The sequence below is a fragment of the Pomacea canaliculata genome, linkage group LG13 (genome assembly GCF_003073045.1).
Source record: "Pomacea canaliculata isolate SZHN2017 linkage group LG13, ASM307304v1, whole genome shotgun sequence".
Classification (NCBI taxonomy): Eukaryota; Metazoa; Mollusca; class Gastropoda; order Architaenioglossa; family Ampullariidae; genus Pomacea; species Pomacea canaliculata.
In genome coordinates, this window is record NC_037602.1 from 22,804,604 (window position 1) to 22,818,472 (window position 13,869).

General features: G+C 37.9%; 1 protein-coding gene across 1 annotated transcript in view; it reads left to right on the forward strand.

Moving 5' to 3' along the window:
• The window catches only part of LOC112553607, a 20,575-nt gene extending 17,288 nt beyond the window's left edge, over positions 1 to 3,287 (forward strand). Inside the window, 1 exon segment of the mRNA XM_025220949.1 lies at positions 3,044 to 3,287. Coding sequence (XP_025076734.1) covers positions 3,044 to 3,287 — 244 coding nt within the window.
• Positions 3,288 to 13,869: the final 10,582 nt, after the last annotated feature.

Sequence of the window (13,869 nt, forward strand, 5' to 3'; positions counted from 1 at the left end):
AAGAGATTAAACGAGACCTGAGACTATAAAGCTTCGGTTTTTCACATTATTGTTTAGGCTGCAGAGACACAGCGGAGAGTTGGGCAAGACTGACGTTGTCTTGGCAGACACAGCCGTCCACCCACAATCCGGGTGTTACGTATGAAGGTTGTAAAGTGTACCCTGTACCTGTGTATACTAGATATAAGTTATATACTGAAGGTGTGTGCTCTGTTTTGTAGTGTCAGAAGTATTCTGTGTGCGCATGCCACCACTCAGTATGTTATCAGATATGGCGCGGATGTGCTCACTATTAAATCTCTTGTCAGTGTTACTGGATCAAATTCACCTGTGTATACTTACTGCTGTGTAACTGTAATACAGCAAACTGGGTAGAGCGGTTTTTGTGACAGGGTGTGTCAGTGCCAGCAGCAGCGTAACCTACAATATACTGATAACCGGGTGCTGGTGCCACCATAAAGGCTGTACTACAGAGTCCTGGACGACTATGCAGGAGGGTGGCAACGAGGATTCCAAAGGTGACATATACGTTCATCAAGACAAGAGGTATCACGTGGTGACCAACACCTTCATTGGTAGACAAGATAGCCTTGTAGACGAGACTCAGTTGTCTACACTACACATCGACTAGCCCTAAGCAGAATTTACTTTGCACCAGATTAGAATCCCTATGCGATGGACTACTTCAGGCAAGGGAAAACTAAACGCTCTTCACTCCGAGTTGTAAGAAAGGGATCCCGTGTTTTTTGACTACAGCGTGCTCTCCCTTATTTATGGAAGCTTGGTGTTTGCCTGACAGTTCACAGTGGAGTGTAGTAGCCATAGTTGACTGCGGCAGTCTCGCAGAACCTGCAAACCACGTGGTGTGTACAATATGTGGTGTTCAATGCGAAAAGTCGTGACAGTCTCATTGCGCGGTGATGATGTTATGTGTTGGCAGTCCTCAACGCCCCCTGCTGGAATGTCACTTCCTCGTGGAGAGGAAGTTGTAGATGAATGGTAGCGGCCAGCAGGCAGGACGTCCTGGCGTCACTACGCCTCATCATCAAGGGAAGTAAACTCCTCTGAGGCCAAGGAAGACACTTCACGTTGGGGCGGATTCCTGGAGGTTGTAGTTGCGGGTGCTACATCAATGCCTGGGCTTCAATCCTGTTTGCCACTGTTTCAAGGTGCGGAGAGCTGAGTGGTCTTTAAAAGTGGTGAGTGTTAGTGGTGACAGGTAACATTAGCGTGTGCAGACGCACAGCAGAAGTTTTATTCACTTTTTCTTATCTCGCCCACCAGCAGCCTCCAGCTTCAGGTGACACCTACTGGGTGATGAGACCACCAAAATAGGTGACTATATTTAGCAGATGAAACAGTGCGCTGACCTGCAGCAATGTCTGAGCCTGTGAAGTGCCCCCCTAGGTGGGTGAGTCTTGTCTGGCAACCTGAACTGGGTGTGATGGTGAGTAGGGCGGACTTGAACAGTCGACATGCACGCTTCTGCGATTAAACGTACGTGCTGTGTATGTGTGTGCATTATTTTAATTCACAACTCTTTAGATCTGTCCGCGGTGTGAATTTACCAGTTTCCTGCACAATGAACTGTGAACAGGAAATGCGTTAAATACACAACATTATACACACAGAAATCTGCCTGTGTGCGATGAGACTACATTTGAAACATACTTCAAACACATAATATGTTAACTCTAGACAAAGTCAGTCCGATTGAATAAACATTCAGCTTACTCACATACTGCTTACATACTCACCATTTAACATACTATTACTCTACTTACATACATGCTTACATACTCGCTAACATCTCCACATACTCACATAGCTCAATGAACAAACACAAATCGGCCCTCAGGGGCAGGGTGTGGGCAATAAGTTTTTTCCAAGGGGCCGCATGAGAATTTGTGATGGTTTTAGAGGGCATGAATAATATTGGTTAAGCTAGTTTACCCATAACTGGTATTACATAGGTAAATACTTATAGCTGGCGGGCGAACCAGCGGGCGGGCCGGTCAGAGACTGAAGCGGCGGATCGGCCGTCGGGCCGGCCTGTTGCCCAGGTCTGCTCAAGGGGGTTAATGAAGTTGTGCGGCCCTGTGTGTCAGCTAGTGAGATACTGAAGTTGTCATGTCGCGGCTCTAGCACTGACAATGTGAGGGATCAAATGGTAAGATGCGATGCGAATACGCAATAACTACCATCATGATTGTTCGCAAGCAAGGCTATTCATTACAGATACAAAAACAAGAAGTCCTAACATATTGATTAATTATTCGTAATCTGAAGTGTGCACGAAATGATGCCAGTGTCCTGATTTGTGAGAACGGTTACAGTGTATCTGCAGGTCAATGGACGTCTGACAGAGTCAACTAAGGTGAGAGTGTAGTGAAGTCAGCGAGAGCTGTCTGTCATGTGTCATGTGTACGTTACACGTAGCAAGCATGTCCGTGAGCTAGCTGTGACATTACCACTAAGCAAGCATGTGCCGTGACAGTAGTTTGAGCGATGACAGGTAGCAAGCTTGTCCTGACAGGTAGGTAGTTGACTGAACACGTACCAAGCTATGTCCCGTGAAGCATGTGACATTACAACGTAGCAAGCAGTCTCGTGACAAGTAGTTGACATGACACGTAATCACAGCATGTCCGTGAGCAGCATGTGGACATGACAGTACCAAGCATGTCAGTGAGAGCATGTGCATGACACGACAAGCATTGTCAGTGACAGCAGGGTGAATTGACACGTACTCAGAAGGTGAGGGGACGATGTAACAGCTGGTGCCGCTTACCTATATAACTGCAAAGTGAAGGGAACAGACGAAGCTGTGCATCGCAATAAGCTGCCATTATTTTCTGTCTACTTAGATATAGGTAGTAAAGACTAGACACTGGGCTGGCTGATGACTGCCTCATTCATGTGACTACGCAAAGACGATCTTATCACGCGCTCGTCTTGATGACCTAGGGCTCGGGAGTTCAAGGACAGCACAGGTCCAAGTCAAGGAATTCTGGGAAAGTGATGGCCATTGTTGATCTCTCAGAGGAGATTGGAGCTGGAGTGCCATGGAGCGGTTCTACAGGCGATCCTCCGATCAGATGGTGGGCTTCTACATGCCAGTCAGCTCGCTGGGTGCCCAACGGCAGACTTTAGTGACATTCCAATACAGGCGCTCTCTCCGATGCAACCACACGTGGATGAATGTTGTTCTACAATGCTGCACCCTGAAGCAAGGCCCTCCGGCTGATGTGGTCATTGCTCTGCAAGGGAAGGACGGCTACAGTTGATTGCAGACTCGGCAGTCTTTGAGTGTTTTGAAATGGATCCACAGGCCGAGAATTCCTATAGGCGACTGGGTACAGAAGTTTCAACTAGTTGAAGAAGAAGAGAAAATTAATCTACGTTTGTTTCATTGCCAAGTCTGGGTAGACGTGGAACATCATCGGATATTACATGACATGTCAAATGCCAGTCAGCTGCAATGTTTGTCTCATGCAGTGGACAAGCATGTTCACAAGATTTACTAAACTGTACTTGTTTTTACTCGCATTAATTATACAAAATGGCTGACTGCAGCTTTATGCTCTCACTATAAAAAGAACATTGTGACAAACGTTGTTGGACACTAGCCATATCATACTGCCCTTTACGTTGCCCCCAAAGCCACGCTGACCTGGTACGCCACCAAAGGTGACGGTGCAGTAAGGTGAGCCTCGAAGTGGGCTCCACGTAGTTCGAGAGGCGCATGCTGTGACACCCCCCTTCATCGCATCCCCTCCCCACGTGGAAGTTGCGGCTTGCATGTGTTGGGGGTCACGTGACCGTGAAAATCAGTGTCACGTCAGTGTCACGTCAGAGTGACGCAGGCATGTGCGTCAGCGCGCGGTCTTGTGGCCTCAGCGCCGACTCGATCTGACGTCCCCTGCCGTCCGCCTAATAGTGAGACTGGAAGCCGTGAGACTAATACTTTCCGGTCTTCCACTCATTTGTGTCACTTCCTGTCGGTTTTTCACTGCCGGCAAGAGTGCAGCCATTCGGGGGATGCTGCTTGGCGCCAGCCTGCTGCAGCTGACAGGCGACAACACAGTACCGACACAATCCGATTGAGGACAGCAGAGTTATGCCGCCTGTCGCCTGAAGAACGTTTGACTGTTTGCCACAAAGACATCTAGCGATTACTGACATTAAATTGTTCGTTCAGTCCTGATATGGGAATATCACGAACACGTGACATTCTAGGGATTACTGACATTAAATTGTTCGTCCTGCGATCATTAGAGTATCATTACACGTGACATTGGTGAATACAAACCGATAACATTCACCTCCACATTCAGCACATAAATGGCGGGTATCTAGGGGAGCACCTTAGACGACATTTGCTGAAATAGCGGTATCGAGGTGTGGTGGCCGAGTAGCCTCATCCCAAGCTCTTGGCCTGACGGGGCCACATGGATGGACTCCGCTCTGGGACCAAGGCAGGAGGAAGCTGTGGAGCGTATTGAATGTTAACATAATCTTATGGACCTGTCTATGGAGCAGGCTAAGTGGTCTGGTGGAAATTGCTGCCACAGGCTTGTCTGTCACGACAGCGTAGGTCCTGAAGATCACCATGGTGACAGCCCTTGTGGGTGACTGTAACCTCAGGTGTGGCCGTCACGGGGCGTGCAAAAAGAAGCTAGAGAACAAAGAGAGCGCTTACAAAACACCTGATCACACCTGGCAGAAAACGCTTGTTGACTTTGTCGCCAGCTTACACAACAGGCATGCAGTCGCTCAGCAACACGGGGGCCTGCTTTCTAGAGACTCCCTCTGTTCACTTGTGTTCACTTGTCTCACCGTGGGCAATGTCTTGATGAGTAAGGTAACGATCGCCGTCCGAAGTGCATGGAACGTTGTTTTACTGTTCTGTCCCTCAGTTCCGTCTATCTTTCTGGTCAGTGTCCGTGTTAATGTTTTTTAACTGTCTGTCTGTCTGTCTGTCTGTCTGTCTGTCTGTCTGTCTGTCTGTCTGTCTGTCTGTCTGTCTGTCTGTCTGTCTGTCTGTCTGTCTGTCTGTCTGTTGTCTTGTTGTCTGATCACAATCTGGACGTCAATGTTGCAATATATTGCTTGAATCCTCCAATGACAGCACAAGACTTCAAACACTTATTTAGAGTATGAAACATTCAAAAGTTTTGCGCACACGATCTGGAGCAAGTTCACCCCCCCCAAAAAAAAGGTACAGAGACAAACAACGGACTTGGAGCTAGGGATGTGGCCCTGGCCTCAACTCATATATTAATTCTAGTCTTTTTAGTTCTATCTAAATTCTATATTATGTTTAGTTCTATTTAATTTCTATATTAATTCTATCATTGTTTATTTTAGTTCCCCCCCCCCCCCCCACCCCCTATCTTAGTTTTTCCTCTATATCTTTTTAATTCCTATATTAATTCCCCTATCATTAGTTCTAATTTTAAATTCTATCTTTAGTTCTATATTAATTCTATCTTAAATTTATCTTTTTTAGTTCTATATTTAATTCTATCTTTAGTTCTATTTTAATTTATTATTTAGTTCTATCATTAGTTCTTATCTTTATTCTATTTTAGTTCTATTTTAATTCTATATTAATTCTAGTTTCTATTTTAATTCCTATTCTTTATTGTTCTTACCTTTAATTCTATCTTAATTTAGTTCTATATTAATTCTAAATCTTTAATTCTATCTTTTTAGTTCTATATTAATTCTATCTTTTTAGTTCTATTTTTATAGTCTATCTTATTATTAAATAGTTCTATAGTTAATTCTATCTTTAGTTCTATTTTTATTTATTAATTCTATCTTTAGTTCTATACTAATTCTATATTAATTTCTTATTCTATCTTTATCTAGTATTAATTCTATCTTTAATTTATATTAATTCTTCCTTAATTCTATACTAATTCTTCTAAATTCTATAGTTTATTCTATATTAATTCTATATTAATTCTATGCCTTTAATTCTATCTTTAGTTCATATTAATTCTATCTTTAATTTATCTCTTAGTTCTATCTTTAGTTACGGTGCACACTTTAGTCTGGCTCTCCCGCAGATTCGGATGGTTAAAGCCTTTGCTGCCGAGCACTAGGCTAGCTCCAGCCGTACATAGCTCTGTGGATCAGCCAAGGCACGCAAGCCACCACACCACGACAAGGTAAGTTGCACCAACTGGTGGTGGCCCTAACTTTACTCTAGTTTAATTTCTATTTAATTCTATCATTATTCTACGTATTAATTCTATCTTTATTCTATTTAATTCTATCTTTAATTCTATATTAATTTCTTATTTCTTATTAAGTTCTATCTTTAATTCTATATTAATTTCTTTACTTCTTCTTTATTCTATATTATAATTAAATTTCTATATTAATTCTATCTATTAATTCTATATTAATTCTAATTGTTAATTCTATTTGTAATTTATTAATTTCTATCTATTTATTCTAATTCTAATCTATACTTATTCTTTAATTCTAATTAATTCATTAATTCTATATTAATTCTATCTTTATTTCTATATTAATTCTATCTTTAATTCTATATTAATTCTATCTTAATTCTATTAATTCTTTAAATTCTATAATTAATTCTAGTATTAATTCTATTTTAATCTATCTAATTTCTATCTTATTCTATATTAATTCTATCTTTAATTCTATTTAAATTCTATCTTTATTCTATATTAATTCTATCTAATTCTAACTTAATTCATATTATTCTATTAATTTATGTCTTTAATTCTATATTAATTCTATCTTTAATTCTATATTATTCTCTATTTAAGTTCTATCCTTTAATTCTATCTTTAATTCTATCTTTAATTCTATATTAATTCTAAAATTTATCTTTAGTCTTCTTATCTTTAATTCTATATTAATTCTAGCTAGTCTGACATACATCACAAGGGGTGGTCTAGATGTAACTATTTAATTCCTTTAATTCTATATATTAATTCTACTTTATTCTATATTAATCTATCTTTAATTCTTTTATTTCTATTTAATTCTATTTTAATTGGCTATAATTAATTCTATCTTTAATTCTATCTTTACGTTCTATATTAATTCTAATTCTTTAATTCAATGGTTAGCCTATTAAGTTTCTATTTAATAATCTCTAGTTTCTTCTATTTTAATTCTATACCTTTAATTCTATCTTTAATTCTTCTATATTAATTCTATCTTTAATTCTATCTTTAATTCTATATTAATTCTATCTATTTAATTTCTATATTAATTCTATCTTTAATTCTATATCTTTAATCTCTATATTAATTCTATATTTATTCTATATTAATTCTATATTAATTCTACCTTTAATTCTATCTTTAGTTCTATATTAATTCTATCTTTAATTCTATCTTTAGTTCTATCTTTACAACTAGTTAGGGTGCAACACTTTAGTCTGGCCTCTCCCCGCAGACCTGTTCGGCATGGTTAAGCCTGCCCCGAGCACTAGGCTAGCTCCAGCCGACATAGCTCTGTGGATCAGCAAGGCACGCAAGCCACCACACCACGACAAGGTAAGTTGCACCAACTGGTGGTGGCCCTAACTTTACATCTAGTTTATTTCTATTTAATTCTATTTTATTGCTACGTTTAATTCTATATTAATTCTATCTTTAATTCTATATTAATTCTATCTTTAATTCTATATTAATTCTATATTAATTCTATCTTTAATTCTATATTAATTCTATTTTTAATTCTATATTAATTCTATCTTTATTTCTATATTATATTCTATATTAATTAATTCTATCTTTAATTCTATATTAAATTTTGATCTTTATTTTCTATTTAATTCTATCTTTAATATTCTAATTCTTTAATATCTAATTCTATTTAATTCCTATATTATTCTATCTTTAATTCTATATTTAATTCTATATTAATTCTATCTTTATTCTATATAATTCTATTTATATTCTATCTTTATTCTTTATCTTCTATAAATTCTATATTAATTCTATCTTTAATTCTATCTATTTAATTTATAATTCTATTTATTCTCTATTTTAATTCTGTATTAATTCTATCTTAATTCTATATTAATATTAATTCTATATTAATTCTTTATATTAATTCTATATTAATTCTATCTTTATTCTATATTAATTCTATATTAATCTTTATTAATTCTATCCTATATTAATTCTATCTTTATTCTATATTAATTCTTATGTCTATATTCTTTAATTCTATATTAATCTATCTTTAATTCTATATTAATTCTATCTTTAATCTTTAATTCTATTCTATATTAATTCTATTTTATTCTATATTAATTCTATCTATTCTATATTAATTCTATCTTTATTCTAATTAATTCTAATTCTATCTTTTAATTCTATATTTTCTATCTTTAATTCTATATTAATTCTATATTAATTCTATCTCTTTAATTCTATTAAGTTCTATATTAATTCTACATCTTTAATTCTAATTCTATCTTTAAATTCTATCATTAATTCTATATTAATTCTATTTAATTCTTCTAGATATATTAATTCTATATTAATTCTATATTATTCTATTTTAATTCTATCTTTAATTCTATATTAATTCTATCTTTAATTCTATATCTTTTAATTCTATTTTTAATTAATTCTATATTAATTTCTATATTTAATTCTATATTATTCTATATTATTTAATTCTTTAATCTTATTAATTCCTTTAATTCTATCTTTAATTCTATATTAATTCTATATTTTAATTCTATATTAATTCTATTCTATATTAATTCTATATTAATTCTATATTAATTCTATATTAATTCTATATTATTTTATTCTATATTAATTCTATCTTAATTAATCTACCTTTAATTCTATCTTTTAGTTCTATATTATTCTACCTATTAATTCTATCTTTAGTTCTATATTAATTCTATCTTTAATTCTATCTTTAATTCTATATTAATTCTATCTTAATTCTATATTTAATTCTAATTCTTCTTTAATTCTATATTATTCTATCTTTAATTTCTATCTTTAGTTCTATATTAATTCTTAATTCTATCTTTAATTCTATCTTTAGTTCTAATCTTTACAACTAGTTAGGGTGCACCACTTTAGTCTGGCCTCTCCCGCAGACCTGTTCGGCATGGTTAAGCCTGCCCCGAGCACTAGGCTAGCTCCAGCCGACATAGCTCTGTGGATCAGCAAGGCACGCAAGCCACCACACCACGACAAGGTAAGTTGCACCAACTGGTGGTGGCCCTAACTTTACATCTAGTTTATTTCTATTTAATTCTATTTTATTGCTACGTTTAATTCTATATTAATTCTATCTTTAATTCTATATTAATTCTATATTAATTCTATCTTTAATTCTATATTAATTCTATCTTTATTGCTATATTAATTCTATCTTTAATTCTATATTAATTCTATTTTTAATTCTATATTAATTCTATCTTTATTCTATATTAATTCTATATTAATTCTATCTTTAATTCTATATTAATTCTATATTAATTCTATCTTTAATTCTATATTAATTCTATATTAATTCTATCTTTAATTCTATCTTTAATTCTATCTTTAATTCTATATTAATTCTATCTTTAATTCTATATTAATTCTATCTTTATTTCTATATTAATTCTATATTAATCTTTAATTCTATATTAATTCTATATTAATTCTATCTTTAATTCTATATTAATTCTTTGTTAATTCTTATCTATTTAATTCTATATTAATTCTATTCTATTTAATTCTATATTAATTCTATTTAATTCTATATTAATTCTATCTTTAATTCTATATTAATTCTATTTTAATTCTATATTAATTCTATCTTTAATTCTATATTAATTCTATATTAATCTAATTCTATCTTTAATTCTATATTAATTCTATCTTTAATTCTATATTAATTCTATATTAATTCTATATTAATTCTATCTTTAATTCTATCTTCTATATTATTCTATAGTTCTATTCTTAATTCTATTTATCTATCTTTAGTTCTATATTAATTCTATCTTTAATTCTATCTTTAGTTCTATCTTTACAACTAGTTAGGGTGCAACACTTTAGTCTGGCCTCTCCCCGCAGACCTGTTCGGCATGGTTAAGCCTGCCCGGAGCACTAGGCTAGCTCCAGCCGACATAGCTCTGTGGATCAGCAAGGCACGCAAGCCACCACACCACGACAAGGTAAGTTGCACCAACTGGTGGTGGCCCTAACTTTACATCTAGTTTATTTCTATTTAATTCTATTTTATTGCTATGTTTAATTCTATATTAATTCTATCTTTAATTCTATATTAATTCTATCTTTAATTCTATATTAATTCTATCTTTAATTCTATATTAATTCTATCTTTAATTCTATATTAATTCTATCTTTAATTCTATATTAATTCTATCTTTAATTCTATATTAATTCTATATTAATTCTATCTTTAATTTCTATATTAATTCTATATTAATTCTATATTAATTCTATCTTTAATTCTATATTAATTGTATCTTTAATTCTATATTAATTCTATGTTAATTCTATCTTTAATTCTATATTAATTCTGTATTAATTGTATCTTTAATTCTATATTAATTCTATGTTAATTCTATCTTTAATTCTATATTAATTCTATATTAATTCTATATTAATTCTATATTTATTCTATATTAATTCTATATTTAATTCTACCTTTAATTCTATCTTTAGTTCTATATTAATTCTATCTTTAATTCTATCTTTAGTTCTATCTTTAAACTAGTTAGGGTGCAACACTTTAGTCTGGCCTCTCCCCGCAGACCTGTTCGGCATGGTTAAGCCTGCCCCGAGCACTAGGCTAGCTCCAGCCGACATAGCTCTGTGGATCAGCAAGGCACGCAAGCCACCACACCACGACAAGGTAAGTTGCACCAACTGGTGGTGGTTTCTATCTTTACTTCTATCTTTAGTTCTGTAGCACTCTAGTAGTGTGGTGAGTTATGTGTTTGTTTGTACAGAGTCGGCGTCGTACTGCCCACGTTGTCCCTTTCCCACGTCGGCTGTGCATGTAGTAGCCGGCCTTGAGCTGCCCACCCGTGGCTACCGGGTCGTTGTTACATCAAAAGTTACGAAGTTGTGTGAGCCTTTTAGGCAAACAATGACGAGACAATGCGGGGTGGATGATTCCTCGAAAGCTCGACTGTATAGGTAGCGTAGGTTTAAGGCCTATTCCCACGCTGCAATGTTTCTTGTACAAAAAACTTGCGCCTAGGCAGCTTAGCATCATCGTCCTATTCCCACGTAGCTAGGCCACGCACGTGTCTTGCGAGCTGATGTCATCCGCGCAGCGCATTATGGGTGGTCAACAATATGGCAGACGACATCGACGACGAGATACTTTTGGAAGCAACTGCGGCTACGATAGTGATATTGCATAATGTAGCGGAGAGATAGAAGAAGAATGAAAAAATATGTGGGTGAGGGAGTGGGGAACGCGAAGGAGTCGCTTAGGAGCATAGTCGTGTCTTCTAAAGGAAATATCTTCGGAAGATTCGCGAGAGAACGTGCAGACGGTTTTTGCGAATGTCGTCTTCCAAATTGTTACCTGTCATGCCATTGCCCACAGCACGAGCGAATTCCGTGAAGGTATTCTAGCCTTATATCTGTTCATGTACTCGGGGTGTGCAGTGTCGAACAGACTCGGATAATTCTCTCCAAGAGAAGTCATGAGCACACAGCTCGCATGGCCATTGTTTACAATGTGGAGGTCAAAGGGAGCCTACTGTGTTCAAGCATTCCGATTGGCTACAGCCCTACAGCGTAGGTCGGCCTAGCGAGAAAATAGAAACACACGCTATATCTCTATAGATATCTCTATACGTGTGCTATATCTCTATAGATATCTCTATACGTGTGCTATATCTCTATAGATATCTCTATATGCGTGCTATATCTGGAAACCCAGCGAGAAGGCTTTCTGCGTGCCGTGTGCACAACTCCCTAAGGCTTGCGGGGGCTGCTAACCCCGCTAAGTGCCCAACATTGCAGCGTGGGAATAAGCCTTTACAGTGGCGACGGACCTTTTACGATTTGAAAGTAAGATTGGAGGGAGTGCAGTCCAGCCGCCGAGTGAAACACTGAATAAAAACTACAGTTGCCGAAATTCCATCTTTGTTGTTATTCCTGTACCAGTAGCCCACTCTACGTAGCGGTCCGGTGGCGCAACGGTTAGCGCCTGTCACCAATACAGTGAATGTTGGCTGCCCAGAGTTCATTTCTCATCTCGGGCACGCTGTTCTTTCTCTGCACGTGGCATCTGTTTACAGGGCTGGCTGCTTGCCGTAATATAGCCTTAGCTGCTGACACGGAGTAAAACACCAATCCCCTCCCCCAAACTCTACGTAGCCATCAGTGACTGACGTGTTGGCTACATTTCTGGCGTCCAATGTGCGGCTACTTGTACCAGAGTAACTTTAGTCACTCGGCAGAACACCATGGCTGACTGCAACACAACCAGCACCGGAGCACCAGACCAAGATAGCATGGTTGAAGAACTTCGCCGCCAGTTGGAAGAGCTCCGGTCGGAACATGTGAGAAACAAAGCAACGAGACCGATACAAGTGCAATTACTACCGCCCGTTCCTCTCCCGGAATTAAAAACATTTACAGGACTTCCACCTACATCGCCCCAAGAGGTCATCTTCGAGCAGTGGAAAGTGCAGGCGCTCGAAGTACAAGACGATGTGCTGATGGAGGAGAAGGTCGGGTTCCTGAGACGAAGTCTGAAGGGGGCGGCACATGTCCACACCAAAGACAAACAGTATGGCGCCGTCAGCGAGTTGGTTGCAGACTTGCAGGCGCTGTTTGGAGAGATACGAAGTGCAGACGACATGTACATTGAATTGTGCCAGACAACACCGACCAGAGGGCAGTGCCTGTCACAATTCCTTCTGCAACTCTCCACAAAGATGTCGGTGCTAAAAACATTAGGCGGCCTGGCGGAGGAGAAATGCCATCGCAGGCTGTATTATGTTTTCTCCGAGGGAATCTCCGAACCGATGGTCGCCATGGAGATTCGAGGGGGGGGGGATTGGTGTTTTACGCCGTGTCAGCAGCTAAGGCTATATTACGGCAAGCAGCCAGCCCTGTAAACAGATGCCACGTGCAGAGAAAGATCAGCGTGCCCGAGACGAGAAATGAACTCAGGGCAGCCAACCTTCACTGTATTGGTGACAGGCGCTAACAGCGCTAACCGTTGCGCCACCGGACCGCTCCATGGAGATTCGAAGCAAATTTGGAATTCCTGGGGAAGGTAGGCCCACCTTCCCTGAGTTATACCGCCATGTGTGGCAGATTGAGAGTTGGATCTCAAAATGTGATTCATCAAGTGAGAGGAGTGAGAGATACATCAAAGCCCGTACAGAGGTGCGTGTCACCCACGTACAACAGGACAGACCGGTCCGTAAGGTGAGAAGAAGCAAGTACTGTTTCAAGTGCGGGGAGGAGGGGCACTTCTATCGTGAGTGCAACAATCCGGTGAATGCGGCGCTGGTGGTGCAGAGACAGAGAGCGGCGGAGACAGGACAACAAGTGGCGAAAGAAACAGGGCCTCCCCGAACTGAAAGGCAACACCACAGAGGGGCGAGTGCTGGTCCGAGAGGGTGACCGTGAGACCCCAGCAGAGACGGTGACAAAACAACATCATCTCCTTTCGACGGCCGCCAATACCATCGAACAGGGTTTTCTAGAACTACGGCCAGTTCGGTTAAATAGTGCAGTGCTGGATATTCCTCCGCAGCAAACTGTGGAACTGTGTGGAACCCTGACAACGACTCTGAACGCACCTGTTACAATCACCGCGCGTTCACAAGAATGGTTACCGGACAATATCACG